This window comes from Ostrinia furnacalis, unplaced genomic scaffold, assembly GCF_004193835.3.
Source record: "Ostrinia furnacalis isolate ACB-3 unplaced genomic scaffold, ASM419383v2 OfSCF0294, whole genome shotgun sequence".
Taxonomy (NCBI): domain Eukaryota; kingdom Metazoa; phylum Arthropoda; class Insecta; order Lepidoptera; family Crambidae; genus Ostrinia; species Ostrinia furnacalis.
The window spans coordinates 51899-73235 of record NW_021130533.1 but is presented as its reverse complement, the minus strand read 5'-3'; the positions used below and the strand labels follow the sequence as shown (position 1 = coordinate 73235).

At 36.5% G+C, this 21337-nt stretch overlaps 1 protein-coding gene across 2 annotated transcripts in view; it reads right to left on the bottom strand.

Annotated features, from left to right (window-relative positions):
- Positions 1 to 3038: 3038 nt before the first annotated feature.
- LOC114358697 (facilitated trehalose transporter Tret1-like) overlaps positions 3039 to 21337 on the bottom strand; it is a 30088-nt gene continuing 11789 nt past the window's right edge. Inside the window, exons 2-15 of one of the 2 annotated variants that reach the window (XM_028312728.1) lie at positions 21085 to 21211; positions 15767 to 15871; positions 14074 to 14276; positions 10567 to 10722; positions 9561 to 9644; positions 9292 to 9379; positions 9083 to 9216; positions 8797 to 9006; positions 8110 to 8190; positions 7209 to 7268; positions 6840 to 6938; positions 3924 to 4069; positions 3594 to 3714; positions 3039 to 3463 (exon numbers count right to left, since the gene is read on the bottom strand). In XM_028312728.1, the coding sequence (XP_028168529.1) occupies positions 3377 to 3463; positions 3594 to 3714; positions 3924 to 4069; positions 6840 to 6938; positions 7209 to 7268; positions 8110 to 8190; positions 8797 to 9006; positions 9083 to 9216; positions 9292 to 9379; positions 9561 to 9644; positions 10567 to 10722; positions 14074 to 14276; positions 15767 to 15871; positions 21085 to 21211 (1701 nt within the window). In that variant the 3' untranslated portion in view covers positions 3039 to 3376. Of the gene's footprint in view, positions 3464 to 3593; positions 3715 to 3923; positions 4070 to 6839; positions 6939 to 7208; positions 7269 to 8109; positions 8191 to 8796; positions 9007 to 9082; positions 9217 to 9291; positions 9380 to 9560; positions 9645 to 10566; positions 10723 to 14073; positions 14277 to 14565; positions 14894 to 15766; positions 15872 to 21084; positions 21212 to 21337 lie in introns of those variants that run through there. The other variant, XM_028312736.1, reaches the window with a different exon arrangement.

Genomic DNA, 21337 nt, shown 5'->3' with positions numbered 1-21337 from the left:
TGATCGAATGTTGTAAGCGTCAAGGAAATCTCCTGGACGATGTAATTTAATAAAGGTAAATTTTTAAATAAATTTCATTTAATTTTCTTTGAATTGTAATGAATAAAGTTCTACAAAATTACACAGATTTTTTTCCTTGAATTTTCAAAAGTGAATTTCTTTCTGGGCCACCCTGTATAAGGTTGAATTGCACCACCTTATTTTAATCGTAACAATCACATTAACCGGTGTTTTTTGTATGAAGTTTGACAGATTTTTGACGTTTGTCAAAGTTAAAGTAAGATGGGGCAACTCAGCCTAAGTTGTCGACAGAATAACATTAGGTACCTACGCATGAGTTGAGTAAATTAAAATCATAGTAGGTACCTTTTGGGCAAATTACAGAGCGGTGACACCACGTAGAAAATTAAATTATGCACACAGCCGCAGTAGGTACCACAGAATAAATACAGACACAGGTTATTACGCTAAATGCGATTTAGTTTACGTATTTATTGGTACATATTGTTATAAATTTCATATTATTATTATTATTTATCATAATTAGCTAGTGGTTCACTACATACGCATACCAGTATACCACCTTAAACATACCTTAGTCCAGCAGCGGGGTTCGAACCCGCGTCCTTCGGAACACGAGTCAGCCAGTTACTTAATGTTCATGCCAGTCGACTATTGTTGCTTTTATAAAACACAGATTATCTACTTTTTAAATTTATTTTCTACAAATATTTTATGGAAAGAGGGATACTTAGGTACTTAGTTACCTTTATAAGCAGAAACGGTACTATTATTCTGTGCAGAAACCGGCATTACTAAAAAGTTTTTGGTGGAATAAAACCTTATCTCACCAAGCAAAAAGATCTAAAATACGAAAACAAATTGAAGCCCCGCTGCGGATTGCGAATGATATGATCGGTTACTTTTATAATTTAAGGCCGGGTAACAGAGAAAATGGCGAAAATGAGGTTTTCATTTTTCATTTTTGAGGTACTAAACAGTAAAATAAAAGGCTAAGATTTTTTTGGGCATAGTTGAGGATATTTTCTAGGGCTATTAACGGATGGAAGCAGAACTTCCAGAAGGTCGGGCGACGCCACGGCCACTTTGAACCGTGTTTACTTCTGCAGTTATATTTTATATTTATTCGATTCTAGAATATATTCCCAAAAAGTCTGAAAGGTGTTTTAATTTGTATCACTTGGATATGATTTGTATTAGAAAGTGTTGTGAGTGTGACGCTTGAAGGGAAGGAAGTCAACCTAACCTAACCAACTGCCTATTTCTATACTGTGTAGCTGGAAATTGTGGCGGGAGCTCTTTGACGCGCTGTTTTCGGCGAAGAATTGCGCGCGCAGATTTTGACAGCGCGAAATACCTACTTTAGACGAAATACCAAGCCTTAATAAATTACAACCCAAGCTCACATCTTAGGGGCTTCGCCACTTGCCAAGTCGGTAGGTAAAATAATAGAATTATTAAGGATTTTTTTCGCAATTCAATGAAAGGGAATATTAATAAGTAGGAACATTAAATTTTGTTACAAATTTTGTAGAATTAAGGTCGCTTACCACCCGGGTGATGAAATGATGAAGCTTATGATGAGGATTTGTAGAATTTTGTTATCTTTGTTACGGCGAGTTATAATAAGTTAATTAGGTACTAAGGTGGTAAAATGGCGTTTACTCGCACGTTAATTCCAAGTTCAAGATTTACTTACAATCAAAGGTGTTGGATTTTTGAGGGTATTAAATAATACTTAAGTAGGTATTTATATATCATATTATTATGTTGTTTAAGAACTTCAGTCTATTTAAACATGTGTTTTTGTGTCACAAATCACAGTTACAAAGAATAATATTTTTATTTTTATACAAAAATTATACAGAATCGTCGATTTCTATAAAAAAAAATGTTTCAAATACTTACTTATATGTATATTTTTTACTTATTTTTAATTGATGTATCAATACCCCCTGAGATAAAGGAAACATGAATTTGTGTTTTATTTAATTGTATTAGGATTAAAGTATAAAACATCAAGCGATAGGAGGCTTTGATACTTCACAGAATGATCCTGTTCATCTCATACAACAAGCATCCTGCTACAATGACGTTATAAGTTAGAATTGTCCCCTTCAAACGATGGGTTAGTGCTTCCCTTGATTTCATACATTCTTGATATGTCGGTTTTCGGTCTCTTCTGAAAAACAAAGTAGAACGATCAACTAAAATCTAGATGATGTGTAAAAATATAATTGAGACTTTTACACTATTAATAAAAATGTGTTAAGAATTTGGGAAATGCAGTTTCTAAGTTAAAGAGAACTGACCTTAGACTTGTAAACTTTGTTATTTAGCTTCTTTCGGCCCGCGAAATGATTCTCAATGTCGATTAGTTTCTTGCCTTCAGTTTCAGGTAGGATAAAGTAGAAAATTACGCAGCTGGTCAAACTGAAATAAAAAAAAATATTTGCTCAAGCTTTAAAGACTAAGCTTCAAGTCGCACCACCTAACTAAGAGTAACTTTAACTGTAACTACTTATCTATATAGCATAACCAGTGTTTATGTATTGAGTTTGACTTTTGACGTTTGTTAAGCAACTTAAGATGGTGCAACCTAGCCATATTAATGTGTAGCATAAGTGCCATTGACCACTGACCATACTATACTGTAAAAGCCGTAGGTTCCCCATATAGAAAGACTGTCAACCATGCTGATGTACATTTTGTTGGTTAGGAACCCAAATATGTAGCCCACCGCACTGGCGAGCCCTGCGCTGCCTGCTCTAGTTTTCGCACTGAAAACCTGAAAATGAGAATAAAATAGGTAAGTACTATATAATTTACAATGTATAAATCATCCACTCTGATCATCACAATAACTATTATAGGTAATATCCCTTTTGGACCCGCGCTTAAACTAGAAAGAAATTTGTAATTTTGGACATGAATTTTAGGTAATTTAGGGCCGCAGATTACGAATCTGCAANGGATTTTTGAGGGTATTAAATAATACTTAAGTAGGTATTTATATATCATATTATTATGTTGTTTAAGAACTTCAGTCTATTTAAACATGTGTTTTTGTGTCACAAATCACAGTTACAAAGAATAATATTTTTATTTTTATACAAAAATTATACAGAATCGTCGATTTCTATAAAAAAAAATGTTTCAAATACTTACTTATATGTATATTTTTTACTTATTTTTAATTGATGTATCAATACCCCCTGAGATAAAGGAAACATGAATTTGTGTTTTATTTAATTGTATTAGGATTAAAGTATAAAACATCAAGCGATAGGAGGCTTTGATACTTCACAGAATGATCCTGTTCATCTCATACAACAAGCATCCTGCTACAATGACGTTATAAGTTAGAATTGTCCCCTTCAAACGATGGGTTAGTGCTTCCCTTGATTTCATACATTCTTGATATGTCGGTTTTCGGTCTCTTCTGAAAAACAAAGTAGAACGATCAACTAAAATCTAGATGATGTGTAAAAATATAATTGAGACTTTTACACTATTAATAAAAATGTGTTAAGAATTTGGGAAATGCAGTTTCTAAGTTAAAGAGAACTGACCTTAGACTTGTAAACTTTGTTATTTAGCTTCTTTCGGCCCGCGAAATGATTCTCAATGTCGATTAGTTTCTTGCCTTCAGTTTCAGGTAGGATAAAGTAGAAAATTACGCAGCTGGTCAAACTGAAATAAAAAAAAATATTTGCTCAAGCTTTAAAGACTAAGCTTCAAGTCGCACCACCTAACTAAGAGTAACTTTAACTGTAACTACTTATCTATATAGCATAACCAGTGTTTATGTATTGAGTTTGACTTTTGACGTTTGTTAAGCAACTTAAGATGGTGCAACCTAGCCATATTAATGTGTAGCATAAGTGCCATTGACCACTGACCATACTATACTGTAAAAGCCGTAGGTTCCCCATATAGAAAGACTGTCAACCATGCTGATGTACATTTTGTTGGTTAGGAACCCAAATATGTAGCCCACCGCACTGGCGAGCCCTGCGCTGCCTGCTCTAGTTTTCGCACTGAAAACCTGAAAATGAGAATAAAATAGGTAAGTACTATATAATTTACAATGTATAAATCATCCACTCTGATCATCACAATAACTATTATAGGTAATATCCCTTTTGGACCCGCGCTTAAACTAGAAAGAAATTTGTAATTTTGGACATGAATTTTAGGTAATTTAGGGCCGCAGATTACGAATCTGCAATAATTTTCCAGATTTTCCGCCGCTATCTTGGAAAATTCATATACCAACAATTGTATCAATCTGGGCCCTTCACTTCCTACATACAATTGTGAGGGTCAAAATTGTAAGGGTTTTTGAAATTTTATCAATGGCATGTATTCCGAAAAACGTATTTATAACCAGTAAGGAATAAACAGGTTTAATTTTTATACCAGTATTTGCCATTTAATATTGATTTGTGGGCAAAACCATCTGTTCCATGAGCTCAACAGTAAACATAGCGCTCGAAATAATTCCTATGGAGTTTTAATATCTCCTGGATCATGAACAGCATCTCCTGGAAGATGTTGACAATTGAAGGGCTTCGTCTGCTATGCCGCTTGCATACTCAGAGGTATGTATCGTCATTAATGTCTGATCCTTCATCAGAAGAAGAGGAGTAGTTCATCTGAAGTAGTCGAAACTAGCTTTTGTCGTTGCCATCGCTCTCATCCCCAGATGCATTGAGCATCTCTGCGATAGTAGCGTCGTTTAAAATCGGAAACATGGTGTGGAAACCATGCAAAATTAATAATTATGAGAAACTTAAAATACGCATAAGGTATTGTAGGGCCCACGTCGATACAATTGTGTCAGTAAAGTTCGTTAAGCTGTTACGCCAAAGCCTTTGCTTACAAGTATTCACTGTTATCACAAAAAGATGATATTTTTAACTATTTGTCTAATCATTAACTTGTATATTACTACAATTACAAAATAAATTCATAGTAGGTACTTTCTTTCGCCAAGTCGGGGAGCGCAATCAGTCATGAACTGTACAGGTTGTAACCTGCTCACCAACTGCGCTTCGGACAAAATTTGCACGGGAGGTGAAAGAACGCATCCCGCACAATCGTACGATACTCAGCCCATCCACTTCCGATATAAAACTAATGAGATAATCTCGATTTTGTAACCCGCACAATTGTATTGGAGCGGTCCGAAAGGGATATAATATCCCCATCCTTGCTGAAAACCAGTGTCGTGCGTGCCTAGGCGCAGACTGCAAAATTTTTGTTGGCCGATAGTTTAGTCGGGCAGTTAATCAGTTTTGGCATGTAGGTATGGAAGTACGCACATTACACCTATTGATTTTTCATACAAATTAGAATCGGGCCCAACTATCGGCCGACTAAAAATTGGTTGTCACGCTAAGGGCCTTTTTGGCACATGACACTCAAAGTCTTGTGTGCTAAATTGTTTTTTCTATTCTAAGTAACTTACTGTAAATAATATTTAAGTTTAAATACTTACCTCGCCAATCAGATCGCGTGATCGAATCAGAAATGAGGAGATCCGCAGGAGAACCAAAGTGACCGACATAGCTCGCAGAATTGCTAAAACCAAGTGGCAGTGGGCGGGGCACATAGCTCGTAGAGACGATGGCCGTTGGGGCAGAAAAGTTCTCGAGTGGCGACCACGGGCTGGAAGACGTAGCGTGGGCAGGCCTCCTACTAGGTGGATCGACGATCTCGTAAAGGTCGCGGGAAGAGCCTGGATGCGGGCAGCGCAGGACCGTGCATTGTGGAAAACCTTGGAGGCGGCCTTTGTCCAGAAGTGGACGTCATTTGGCTGAAACGACGACGACGACGACGATGACGTTGACGACGACTTACCTCGCCAATCAAAATCCACGGGAGAAGTCTAATGCCTGTATGAGTTATTAGGGCTAACAGCATCAGAGACATCATAGGTATCCATGAATATGGATTCTCCTGAAAAAAAAAAGTTTATTTAGTTTATTCATCTACAATTTTAAGATACCGACAATCACACTCCAGTCTCAAAAGTATTGGTTTTCCAAAGACGTAAACATTTTAGCAAGTTTATTTCATACATGACATCATGCCACCTGTTATTTCAGCAGACTTCCTGACCATTTTCAGTATTATGTAGGCTGTAGGCAGGTATAGTAGAAAACCCGTTTTTATGAAATATTTAATGATACTGACCACTACCTTGTTAAAACCACAATGTTTACTTACCATTCTAATATTCACATTAATAGAGTTTATTGATTGTACAACCTCAGATGTATTTTGGTACTGAAATGATTAAATTACTGTATTAGAATATTGAAATAGATTACACACCAACTTGCGTAAGTAATACGTACCTAGGTAGGTACATGGTTTGTTAATTAATATACATAGGTAGGTACATAGGAAGTAGGGAATATTGTATTGTAAAAAAGTTTAGTTAAGATCTCAGATCATAGAAATTTGATCTGAGGTAAAGATTTTTGATTGGTTTTCATAGTCTTAACTTCATAGCATTGTTTCAAAAGACCCGAGAAGACCTTGTTTGGGTTTCACCCAAAAACTAATATATTGATTTATGTATCTTCTTGTACTTATCATCATTTCAGCCATAAGACGTCACTGCTGAACATAGGCTTCCCCCAATGATTTGCAAAATGGTCGGCTGGTAGCGGTTGGCCGGTCTTTTTGTATTACTAGCTGACCCGGCGAACTTTGTTCCGCCTTAATGGCAATAAATAATGTCCAGAAGTGGACGTCATTTGGCTGAAACGACGACGACGACGACGATGACGTTGACGACGACTTACCTCGCCAATCAAAATCCACGGGAGAAGTCTAATGCCTGTATGAGTTATTAGGGCTAACAGCATCAGAGACATCATAGGTATCCATGAATATGGATTCTCCTGAAAAAAAAAAGTTTATTTAGTTTATTCATCTACAATTTTAAGATACCGACAATCACACTCCAGTCTCAAAAGTATTGGTTTTCCAAAGACGTAAACATTTTAGCAAGTTTATTTCATACATGACATCATGCCACCTGTTATTTCAGCAGACTTCCTGACCATTTTCAGTATTATGTAGGCTGTAGGCAGGTATAGTAGAAAACCCGTTTTTATGAAATATTTAATGATACTGACCACTACCTTGTTAAAACCACAATGTTTACTTACCATTCTAATATTCACATTAATAGAGTTTATTGATTGTACAACCTCAGATGTATTTTGGTACTGAAATGATTAAATTACTGTATTAGAATATTGAAATAGATTACACACCAACTTGCGTAAGTAATACGTACCTAGGTAGGTACATGGTTTGTTAATTAATATACATAGGTAGGTACATAGGAAGTAGGGAATATTGTATTGTAAAAAAGTTTAGTTAAGATCTCAGATCATAGAAATTTGATCTGAGGTAAAGATTTTTGATTGGTTTTCATAGTCTTAACTTCATAGCATTGTTTCAAAAGACCCGAGAAGACCTTGTTTGGGTTTCACCCAAAAACTAATATATTGATTTATGTATCTTCTTGTACTTATCATCATTTCAGCCATAAGACGTCACTGCTGAACATAGGCTTCCCCCAATGATTTGCAAAATGGTCGGCTGGTAGCGGTTGGCCGGTCTTTTTGTATTACTAGCTGACCCGGCGAACTTTGTTCCGCCTTAATGGCAATAAATAACGGGATAAAAAGTATCCTATGTCCTTCTCCTGGCTCTAAACTACCTCCCTGACAATTTTCAGCTAAATCAGTTCAGCCGTTCTTGAGTTATAAGTGGAGTAACTAACACGACTTTCTTTTATATAATAAGACTAGCTGACCCGGCGAACTTTGTTCCGCCTTAATGGCAATAAATAAGCAGACTTTTTTTTATTTCGAACGGGATAAAAAGTATCCTATGTCCTTCTCCTGGCTCTAAACTACCTCCCTGACAATTTTCAGCTAAATCGGTTCAGCCGTTCTTGAGTTATAAGTGGAGTAACTAACACGACTTTCTTTTATATAATAGATAGATAGATTGAAGTGAAAATAATTTTCTTTCTTTAAAAGGCGCGTGCGCACTTACCGTAGCGTTGTTGGTGAATTCATTGTCAGTAATATTTGTAAACATTCCATCTTGCGCTGGTTGAGAGAACGGTACACCGTACTGAAAATATATTTCGCTAGTATTACTTATTCACATATTAAGTATTTTTGAAAAACATAACTCTTCGGCCCAGAACAGATGGTGAAACGCAACTGCAACTGCTAGTTACTTTTGAGTTACATCTAAGTTTCTGCCATAGCGTCCATTGAGAGACCACACATTGTCATGACGCGACCAGTTTGAAAGATTCAAACGTTGCAGTTGAGTTGCACCGTCTGTTCTGGGCCTTCGTGTTACGTAAATAAAGGACGTAGAACACTTATCAACCCGGAATGGGATCGTAACCGTATCAACTCGAGGCGGTCAGTATTCTTTGTTTATAACTACAACTACATACTGGGTAAGTGAGAGAGCTCCTACAGTGGAGAGGAGACTTAGGCTGGGTTGCAAAAATCTATGAAACTTCATACAAATAAAANCGGAGTTATCGCGTAAAAAAAAAAAAAAAAAAAAAAAAAAAAAAAAACATACGGGTCGAATTGAGAACCTCCTCCTTTTTTTGAAGTCGGTTGAAAACACTAGTTATCGTTATAGTTACGGTAAAAATTAGGTGGTGCAACAGCCTAAATGACCTGACGATCTGGGATGATGATGACTTGTGCATACCATTTTAATATACCCGTCGTAGCCGGCTACTACGAAGCAGCAGACAGCAGCTCCAGCCGTGGACACGAAGGTCAGGGGCCGCTTGCCCGTGTAGTGGACCAGGATCACGCACACCCCAGCGCCTACCATTTGTAGCACGCCCAGGATGAGCGTGGCGTAGTATTTGTCGAGCGGGGCTTCTAGCATTTGGAATATAGATACCGCGTACGTCTAAAAAATAAAACATCTAGAATATCTCTGAAGATGCCTTAATAACAGTTTTTTTTAAATGGATTAATAGGAAAACCTGCAATGTAGTCATGCCGCTGAAGTGCCCAACGAAAAAGCTGTAGCAAACCAAGATGTATGGCACTATAAAGCTTCTTTCCATGTAGTTCGAAGCTTTTTCTAATAACGTTTCTTCTAAGATTTCACCTTCAGCTGGAATTTAAAATTCCTTTTTAATTTACATTTTCATTATTGGGCTGTAATATTTTGTTATACTGCTAAATGTACCTTTTTTCCTCTTATATAAGGCCTGGATATCTTTTAACTCCTCTTCTACTGCATAAGGTTCAGTCCAACCACGTAACCATTGCAAACTCTGCAACGAGGATTTCAGTTTAGTAAATCACTAATATTACGAAATCGACAACCTGTGGCAGCATCTTTTTCAGGTGTTGAGATACAATATTTGTACAATGCCTTTTTCAAGATTGTTCAGATTTTATTATCATACAATCTGAGCATACAATAGACAACTTGTTTTACCAGTTTATAGTTACCTTTCTGGCGTCATCGACCCGGTTTTTTGATATCAACCAGTGCGGAGACTCGGGTACGAAGCAAAGCGCCACCACTGCTAACACCTGCAAATAGACAAAACTTCATTTTCAACTACAAAAACTCTATTATTTGAGCTATCTAAAAAACCAACTTATAATAAAACTTGTAATAGTGGTTTCATGTGTTCCTTGACAATTGATTTGGCTTAGAAAAAAGTTATATGAAAACGTAGAACTCCTTTAAAATTGCGATTAACTGACTCACGAAATAGCGTACATATTATTTTTCGGGTGTCCCCTGATTCGTGATACTACCGAATCAAGGATATTATTAATAATATTTTGATGCTTGGTTTTTAAATAATTATTTATGATAATTGAAATGTAAGTTATGAAACAAATAATACATTTATTTAAGTTTCTCATGATCTAAATTCGGTATATGTTTTGTTCACTAGAATTTATATGACACGAGTTTGAAGTTCACATATATGACCAATTTTAAGATAAACTAGCAAAGTACTACCACCGTAATTTTGGTTTTAATTCGATTTGTTTTATTTATCTTGGTTTATTTGTATGTTATATGGGATAGATAATAGTTAATTGACACAATTTGACAATAATCCATGAATTTTACTTGGGGAATTTGGAATAATCAGTATCACGAAACAAGGAACCGTATTATTGTTACTTTTTCCCAAGTTCGTGATATATAAATGTATAGTGTTAGGTACTTGTATGACACATAACATCAAAGAAATCGACATATTTTTGGGGAGGGGGGGAGGGGGGTTAAGGCCGGAGTGGAAGGTGGAAGCCACGTACCGGAAAGCGCATCTGGACCGACGACCTCTAAAAGGTAGCAGGAAGGTGCTGAATCAGGCCGCTACCACCGGTCATTATGGAAATCATTGGGGAGGCATGTTCAATAGTGGATTTCCTGTGCTGAAATGATGATAATGATGACTGGTATTTCCATCGGGAGCAAGAAGGACTGACTTACCGTAAATATGATGTTGATCAGCGCAATAGTCCGCCAGTACAAGAGCGAGCCGAATAGGAACTGCGTGAAGACTCCAAAAATGATGGACATAGTACTGGTGGCCGTCAGGGCCCCTCGAAGGTGCGGCTGGGTGATCTCCGCCACGTACGTCAGCACCTGGGCAACACTGAAATCATTTATGGACAGTTGGACATTCGCCCACGGTTGGGATTTCCCCAGCATCGTAACACGGAATCAAAAAATGGTTTATCTAGCATACATACTTGACTATATTAAGTTTTAAGTAGATACTTGTAACTTTGTAAGGCTAGCGGTAACGTAAAATTTTGAATAAGCAATCATTCTGTTAAATTGTATAGGAAATGGGCACAGTTGTAGATTAATAATACCTACCATTAGCGTAGTTTTAAAATCATAGTTTTTATATGTATAACTTCATATTTTGAAAACATCTTGCTGTGTATTGAAAATATTAGCAACGATAAAAGCGATAGTGTTGGAATTTATTGAAATAGGTAGGTACCTGAGTAAAAAGAGAATTGCAACACTTATGTTATCAACAACAGTTTTTTTCAGTAATTAAAATTAAATATTCTTACTTTGGGACCGTAAATCTAAATTTTAGACAAAGGGTGAAGATACATTTACATTTTCATAAATCTTTATTTTTAATGGTAGGTACATAAGGGTTTAAATCAAACAGATTTTTTGAGGACATATTTTTCCAGAATAATGAAATAACGACATTTAATATGCAGATGTTAATTTCCCATACCATTCCAAAAGAGTTGTTGTATACTGTTACTAAGTAAGTATAGGTATTAATACTTACTTAATTGTTGTTTTCGCCTCAGAAACTGGATGGGGAAACGACCGACTTCAATAACTGACCTCCGGTACAATTTATAGGCTTTCTAGATGTGTCAATATCACATCATTGACTTATCAGCTTATTTACTTTCCCTGATCATGTTATTGCAATACGGGGAAGCAAAATTGTTTATAAATTACCGAGTCCAATTTGAAATTTTAATAAAGTCACGAGCTTTTGTGACTTTTTTGCTTAAGAGTAGAATTTTTCGTCGGCCGATAGTTTAGTCGGGCAGTTGATCAGTATGGGCATGTATGGGAGTGCGGCGGCGGCGCACACTACGCCGATTCAATTTGGCCGATTCTTCATACAAATTAAAATCGGGCACAACTATCGGCCAACTAAAAATCAGCGGTGTGCACCTACTCTTGAGGATATTAAGCAGTTTAGATGTTACATAAAACATCCTTGGACATTTTACACTGCACCTAGAGGTGGACTAGAGTCCCTAACTAGAGTAATACCATAATACTTAGGGGTGTAGGTAAAATAATATGATGTCTTTTACTTACCTGTGTTTATTATATTAAATACAGATTGATTAGATTATGGAGATTTATCTTTACCTCCTCCTTAACCTTTAGTATTACAGATATTAATCTAATCGCTGAGATTCTGTCTTATCAGCTCCTTCTTGAGTGCATTTTAGATCCTTGACAACAATTATTATAAAACAAATAGCATTATCACATCCAAACTACAGTTGCCGCGAATACTCGCTATTATTCGGTATTCGGCATTACTCGACATTGTTTTGATATTCGTCGAATACCGAATAGTAGCTAGTATTATTCGGCATTCGGCGAATAGTCGTCTAAAATAAACTTTTCGTGAACAAAAAAACTAATGAGTTAAAAATAATAATATTTTTATTATTTTCCCTAATAAAACAATACACAATATCAATTATTATTTGTAATATGTACCTGTGCCTATCATATTCATGAAATTAAGTTAGGCTTTTTAATTAATATTTAAAATCTAACAGAGGCAGATTGTGGTGCCAAAAATTTTTTTTTCTGCACGTTCGGCAGCACGTCGCTTTGGTTTTTCCTCGTAAATTAAACCTGCCTCGGAAAATATTCTTTCTGAATAAACAGAGCTTGCTGGTGTGATGAAGTATCGTTTAGCAAGCTTACTTAATATAGGAAATCTATTCTTATTGGTACTCAAAGTCCACCATTCATATGGGTTTATTTTTCTGTTAGCCTTTGCTAATGCGATGTAGTGGGCGATTTCTTCAGCAGTGGCATTCTTGGGGTGCTCTTCAGTAGGTTGCTCAATAGATGATTCTTTAAAACATGTCCAAAATTTACTACATACTAGCTTTCCGCCCGCGGCTTCGCCCACGTGGAATTTTTGTCTGTCACAGAAAAACTTTATCGCGCGCGTCCCTGTTTCAAAAACCGGGATAAAAACTATCCTATGTTCTTTCCCGGGACTCAAACTATCTCTATGCCAAATTTCATCAAAATCGGTTGCGAGGTTTAAGCAGGAAAGCGTAAAAGACAGACAGACAGACAGACAGACAGAGTTACTTTCGCATTTATAATATTAAGTTGGGATTAGTTGGGATTATGTAGGTATGTATAACATGAAACAGATTTCTTTGACTTTATTGTTTTCTTTTATCACAACCTTAGAAGAAATTAGAAATAATTTTAATGTTTTTATGTCGAATAGTAATGTCGAGTTATTCGACTATTCGCCAAAGTGAATGGCGATTAATCGGTATTCGACTATTCGCTATAACCACTATTCGCGGCAACTCTAATTTTTATTATTTTTCCTAACAAAACAATACACAATATCAATTATTATTTATAATATGTACCTGTGCCTATCATATTCATGAAATTAAATTAGTTAGGCTTTTTAATTAATATTTAAAATCCAACAGAGGCAGATTGTGGTGCAAAAAATCATTTTTTTCTGCACGTTCGGGAGCAAGTCGGTTTCGTTTTTCCTCGTAAATTAAACCTGCTTCGGAAAATAGTCTTTCTGAATAAACAGAGCTTGCTGGTGTGATTAAGTATCATTTAGCAAGCTTACTTAATATAGGAAATCTATTCTTATTGGTACTCAAAGTCCACCATTCATATGGGTTTATTTTTCTGTCAGCCTTTGCTAATGCGATGTAGTGGGCGATTTCTTCAGCAGTGGCATTCTTGGGGTGCTCTTCAGTAGGTTGCTCTATAGATGATTCTTCAAAACATGCCTAAAATTTACTACATATATGTAGGTATGTATAACATGAAACAGATTTCTTTAACTTTATTGTTTTCTTTTCTCACAACCTTAGAAGAAATTAGAAATAATTTTAATATTTTTATGTCGAATAGTAATGCCGAGTTATTCGACTATTCGCCAAAGTGAATGGCGATTAATCGGTATTCGACTATTCGCTATAACCACTATTCGCGGCAACTCTAATCCAAACCTACGATACAAAACGATTCACTTCATTAACCATTTTATGTCATATTTTAAAATACATGAAACGCATTAAGTACCTAATAAGACTTTATTTGATGGTCAATATTGATTATTATATTAAAATTCAATGCCTCATTTCGGTGTAGGCATACCGCGAGTCATCCTTGAACTGTTGAACTACTTAAGAGTGGTTTACTTACTGGTGCTTCTAGCAGGCCTCCTGCCAACCCAGTCAGGAAGAGAGCTGCGTACAAATGTGCTGTTGACGTGGAGAAATGGAAGATCAGCCAGGCCACGAAGAATGGGCCGTTGACGATCTGCATCGCTCTTCTTCTGCCCAGGGGGGTAGTTACGATGCCCGATAGTGCACACCCAACGGGCACTACTATGAGATTGATTGAACCTGAAACGTGAGTTTAGGAATATAAAAAATCCTTTGAAGAATAAAATATAACCCTTTTAAGGCACAGTCGCAAAGACAACTTTGGAAACGGGCCAGTAGAATAGAGTTAGATGTAGATTTTGATAGTGAGTCTGTAGAGACTACATTTAACTAAATAACAGTTCTGAATCAACGCTCATTGGTCATAGTTTCCATTAGATTAGTTAAAGATTATTCAGTCTTACATGGCCTACTCCGTAAAACGATTTATTTTATTTTACGAAATTGTAAAATGCATTTAGATGGGTACCTAACTCAAGTTCAATTGTTAAAACAATCCAACGTCAGCCAGTGATCGTCATAAAAGGCTGTTAGAACCTGTCCTGTTAGGAACCAAGGGCCTTGTGCCGGAAACAAACTTCCTCATTTCTTCCGCAAAGTGCATATTATTAATATGTGCAGCTATTCCGGTTCGGTATGTAACTACATGTAATAAGGCTACGAATGCAAGTTTAGTAAACACAGCGAACAGTAGCAATAAGACGGACTGGGTCCCAATACGAAACTATAATCTCTAAGTCCTAGTTTGTGCTCTAAGCGAGACTCCTTGTGGACAAAGGGCGTAGATACGTACACTACGAGTACCTACGTGCAACTACAACATAGCACTGTGATAACACCGACACCTAACAATGTTCTTTATGCCACATTAGTGCTTCATGCACGGCAATTCACCACGCATGACATCTGGGGAAAATGGCCCTTGTCTTTTGTATTATCACATAGATAACTAGTTTTTCCTTTGCTGTTTAGTTTACACAAGTGACAACAATGTTAACTATTCATACAAATGGTAAATACATAACACATTACTTAAATATGTAAGAGGTCGGTTAAAACAATTAGTGATAACTAGCATCATCATTATCGGGTCGTTTAGTCTCTACTGTGAGTTTACTTTAGGTGTGCTCGCTAGCGACTGCGTAAAAAAATGACACTTTAATGTATGACATAATTGTGCAGCGCCCCTAGCGGCTACTTTCAAGAAATAAAATCTCTAATAGATTTTTTTGACGCACTCGCCAGCGAGCACACTTAACGTAAACTCATGGTAAGCACGCAACTTGATAACCCTCTAACATCAAAGGCCAGCTATAAGTCTGGTCGCCGAGCACGTACAATTTCGTCCAATGACCCCAAGCTACCCATCCTTATCGCTCGTGCGTAATTATTTGCTGTCGCGCTCGCACACACACTGCTGCCGCTCGTCGCACAGTCGCGACAACAATTACGGCTTGGGGTCATTGGACGGTTTGGGGAGGCCCGATGATGTCAGAGAAATCGTATTTCTCCCCTTTCGCCTTCTACGGAAAATACGGGAAGATTATAACTTACTTAGACCATTTTTAAACGTTACACGCTGCCGGAAAGACACAGCTCGTAAAGATTGCGGTCTTCTATGTGTCGTGATTTGAGATTAGAAGTAAATAATAAGTCATTATAGCACTTACTTATCCAAGATATTTCTGATTTCTGCAAATGTAAAACTTCGCCCGGACGAGGATTTTCCACAGCTGGGATGAGTATGGTCGGGAAGCCAAGTGTCATTCCATATCCTGAAATATGTAAATAAATTGACATGAGATAAGTAGAATACCTTTCTCAGTACTATTGTTATATTTTTATCTGTTACAGTGTGCAGTGTAGCAATTACCTAATATTTACTCATTTTGAAACTTACATTTATGTGTTACAATTGAAACTTGTTAAACTATCTTTCAGACGCAAACAACTTATTATAAAACATAATTATAACATGAAAAAAAAGATAAATTGGTTTTATAATCAAAATTGCTGACTGACTAAGGACTAACTGAATGTAAATAAAAAACCGGTAATAATTTATCCACTAATGATGATCCACTCGGCAGTTTTAGGTGATGACTAAGACTTTGTTTATTATATTATACCACAAGGTTACCAAGTACATACATTCGTTTTAGTTGCTGCACAATTTATTAAATAACACCATTACCTATAAATAGAAAAGGTTATAAATTACCTAAATATAATTTTATAGAATAGAACTAAGCTTTGTTTCAGACCGGTTTTGATCGCATGAATTTCAGTCTTTTGTTTACAGAAAATCTTTCATCAATCACAATTTTAATAATCCTATACTTTTTCGGGGCTATTTGTTAAGTTGTTACCTAGTTGATAAGGTAAGCTAAGTGCATAGCTGGGCACCGTTAATCAAATAGTTAACTTCGTTGATCGTTAAACCGTTAATAAAAAAATTAACTTCGTTAAACGTTAAAACGTTATATTTCGCAAGATTTAACGCAAGTTAACGTTAATCGTTAATCCGTTAACAATTGATAATAAAACGAAAAAAGAAAATAGTTTGCAAGGTTCAAATAATTTTGAAAGCTTGTATCGCGCATGGAATTTATTCCTCTTATAAGTTTGTGCTATAAGCTTTCGAAATTACAATTATTTTTTTCATTTAGTACAACTGCATTTCAGAATAAAAGCTTGTTTTTAAAAAAGGTTTTTAATATTGTAATTTTATTTTACACTTTTTATTATAATTATCTCAATCTCAGAGCCTTGGTTCAATTACAATACAATTTAGCACCAAATTGCTCGAAAAGACAAATCCAACAAACCTAAACTCGATAAGTTTCCACCGTTTCGTTTAGGAATTTCTATGGCCACCTCCTGACTCCATCATCAGGACCCTGGACATCATCTAGTACTATAGTTCTCGAAAAGACAAATCCAACGAACCCAAATTCGATGCGATTCCGCTGTTTCATTTAGGAGTTCCTATGGCCACCTCCTGACTCCGCCATCAGATCAGCTCCATACCATAACATTGCATTGTCATCGTACTTACTTATGTATACCCAGCTCAATCGGTTGAAGAAAATTGGTCATAAATTCAGTTCAAGATTTGTCCCACACCCAAGTGGTCATTATAAAGCTTGAAAATAAATAAATTAAAAATAGTATTTATAAAAACTATAGATCGGGACTCGAAACCTATCCAGTTGCAGCGAGGGGTAAGACAGGGAGACGTCATATCTCCAAAACTGTTTACCACCGCCCTGGAAGATGTCTTCAAGCTTCTGGACTGGAACGGATTTGGCATAAATATCAACGGCGAGTACATCACCCACCTTCGATTCGCGGACGATATCGTAGTCATGGCTGAGACCTTGGAGGATCTAGGCACAATGCTCGATGGCCTCAGTAGAGCCTCTCAACAAGTGGGCCTCAGAATTAACATGGACAAGACAAAAATAAATTGGCTTGGCCCGTATCTGGTTTTAATCTTACCAGCACCAAAGCTGAGATAAAATATACGAACAAATAATAATAATAATAAATTATGTATACCTGGGACAAACAGTCCAGTTAGGTAGGTCCAACTTCGAGAAAGAGGTCAATCGTCGAATCCAACTCGGATGGGCAGCGTTCGGGAAGCTTCGCCATATACTCACGTCCGAAATACCGCAGTGTCTTAAGTCGAAAGTATTTGACCAATGCGTGTTGCCAGTGATGGTATACGGATCTGAGACGTGGTCGCTTACTATGGGCCTCATAAGAAGGCTCAAGGTCACCCAAAGGGCGATGGAGCGGGCTATGCTCGGAGTTTCCCTGCGTGATCGAATCAGAAATGAGGAGATCCGCAGGAGAACCAAAGTAACCGACATAGCTCGCAGAATTGCTAAAATCAAGTGGCAGTGGGCGGGGCACATAGCTCGTAGAGACGATGGCCGTTGGGGCAGGAAAGTTCTCGAGTGGCGACCACGGGCTGGAAGACGTAGCGTGGGCAGGCCTCCTACTAGGTGGACCGACGATCTGGTAAAGGTCGCGGGAAGAGGCTGTGTGAGAGTGAACGTCATTTGGCTGAAAAGAAAGAAAGAAGAAAGAATAAAAACTGTTTGGGTTCTGGCAGTTCTGGAAGCCCGAACGTACTTGTCAGAACGCGTTTTTCGAGCGTTTTTCAGCGTGCATGCTGTATCTTTTTGGTAAATAGTAGGTACTGGATTAACGATTAACGGACTTAGGATAATTTAACGGAAGTTAACGAGTCCGTTAACATTTTTTAAAGTTAACTTAAAAGTTAATCCGTTAATAGAAAAGTTAACTTCGTTAATTAACGATTAACGGATTAACGAGTTAATGCCCAGCTATGGCTAAGTGCACCTCCAAATTATAGATTATTTTTAACGGAATGTTTTGAAGTAGAGATGCACCGAATGTTCGGTTGAATATTCGTATTCGGTACATTCGGCATATTTTTTTCATGTTCGTATTCGGCCGAATGTTCGGTTGAATTGCCGAATAATAATAATAATAAATAATAAATATCCTTGGACATTTTACACTGCGCTTCTAGTCCCAAACTAAGCAAAGCTTGTACTATGGGTACTAGAGAACGGATATAAACATACTTAAATACTTTTTTTTTTGTAAATACATACTTATTATACATAGAAAACACCCAGTCCAATACAAACAAATATGTTCATGCACACAAATGTTTGTACTGTGCGGGAATCGAACCCGCAACCTCCGGAATAGTAGTCCGTTTCGAACCACTACACCAAACGGCCGACCATATAATAATAACCGAATATTAAAAGTATTGTTAACAATTAAAAAAATAATATTTAATTAAACAGTTTGGTTAACTAATTACTAAATAAGTGTGGTTTATAGCGAAAGTATTTTATAGTTTTTGAAAATGAACCAGACACTACTTGTACCAATTATTTATTGTGAAATAAAAAGATAAATTTAATTTTTATGAAATTGAAAAATTTAAGGACACTGCCAAAACTGCTTTGAGTAACAAACAACTATTTTCAGAAATTTTTTTTTAGAATAGTTGTAATGTAATAACTACTATCTTAAGGAACCAACACAAGTATTCAAATATGTTTATAAAATCAAATAAGTTTTTTTAAATAAATATCTATCTAGGAATGTAGGTATGCTAGTGAATGGTGAACTAGGAATTGTTATAACTATTTGTAGTTTTAATTCAATGTAAGTCGAATAAAATTCTTTAAAATCAACAATAAACAAATTATATCATCCGTTCACAAATGAAATTAAAAAACAAATTTATAGAAACTTTAAGAGTCAACATTAGTTGGTAATTTAAGTTTTAATCAAATTTGAACCGAATGATTCGGCCGAACATTCGTATTCGGTTTAATCTACATTCGGTGCATCTCTATTTTGAAGTCTTAATTGATTGTTTAATTTCATCATCATCATCATCATCATGTCAGCCATAGGTCGTCCACTGCTGAACATAGGCCTCCCCTAATGCTTTCCACATTGATCGATTGGTAGCGGCCTGCATCCAGCGCTTCCCTGCTACCTTCACGATGTCGTCGGTCCACCTTGTAGGTGGACGTCCCACGCTGCGCCTTCCGGTACGCGGCCTCCATTCCAGAACCTTGCTGCCCCATCGGCCGTCAGTTCTGCGCACTATGTGCCCTGCCCATTGCCACTTCAGCTTGCTAATCCGTCGGGCTATGTCAGCGACTTTAGTTCGTTTACGGATTTCCTTATTTCTGATTCGATCTCGCAAAGAAACACCAAGCATAGCCCTCTCCATAGCACGTTGTGCAACTTGTTTAATTTAAATTATCTTTATTGCCTGAACCACCTGAACGTAGACGAATCCATAAACCGCATGCTTGTTATCTTTTTCTTTTATTATGTAGGTATAATAGAGGGCATCCACAAAGAGAAAGTCTACCAAGTCCAGAGGTCTTCATATATGTAGATAATTTGCAGTTAATTAACCTTTATTCATTTATCAACTGGAAGTTAGAAATAACCAGCTGCACAGATATTGTTGTTGTTGCAACTCACACTTTTGAAATTGAGTAAGAGGTACAATCCGTAAGTACAAAAGTAAGGTAAACTCATTGCTGTAAATGATTAAAGTAGTAGCTATCACGGACTTAAAGAGGTCACGAATTAGGCAAGTTGACTTGCATTAGTAAATTTGGTATCTTAGGTATTTAGGAAAGACTGATTAATATTATGTCTATATTCCTAAATCCTAAATAAGGGTTCTTTGTCAGGACTAAGGAACCCTAAAAAGGCTAACTAAAACTCAAGCAAAGTCTGAATTAAATTAATTGGTATTTTATAACCAGCGTGCGCTGCAAGGTCTCGAAAGGTTTAAAATTAAAGTATTTAAAGTGAGCTTCATTTTCGCATAATTTATTTTTCGCTTAGCAACTAAAATTTATATTCGAATATACAAGTATTAAAAATGAACAAAGTTTTCGAAAACTGCAATAATATGGTCTTAATTTACTTCAGTAAACCGTAATTTCAAAGTCAAAGTCAAAGTCAAAATTTCTTTATTTGTTTGGACTAATAAATAGTTCTTACAAATCGTCATTTTGCTCTTAAGGAGCCTCTACATGTCTCATAATCTTTTTACCCTACCAGCGCTTCGAGACCAACATTTGGCAAGTGCTGAGAAGAAGCGCCGCAACAAACTCAGTCACCACTGTCTGCCGGTTAATATAAATAAATAGAAATAGTAGTAGTAGGTACATTCGATTCAGGAGCAGTTCACTGAATTTACCATGCATTCGTGTATGATGTATCTTATAAGAATGGGTATACAAGATTGCGTGGTATATTAAACAAGGTAGTGACGTGCTAATATCTAGACTTACATATTAAGATACTAGTAGAAATGACTCGCATACATAAATTTGAATAACAGGTAAAAAAGTCTCACTATTCACGAGTTATACCAATAGGTATCTAATTAACTTACCAAGAAGTAACAGATTCTTTACACTGACTGCAATTAGCTGAGGCAGGGCTGTGCGAAAGTCTTTTTTGTAACCGTAATGATGGCAGGACCACTGCTCCTCTTCGCCTGGCTCCTTGGTTGAAGCCATCTGTACATAAACAATGTATTTTTTTTTTATGAAAAAATATTGCGTGAAAGAGAATGTTTGTTCCATACTCACAAAATTTTGCATTCCCTAAAATAGGATGTAAAGTGTAGTCAGGCTAAACATCGA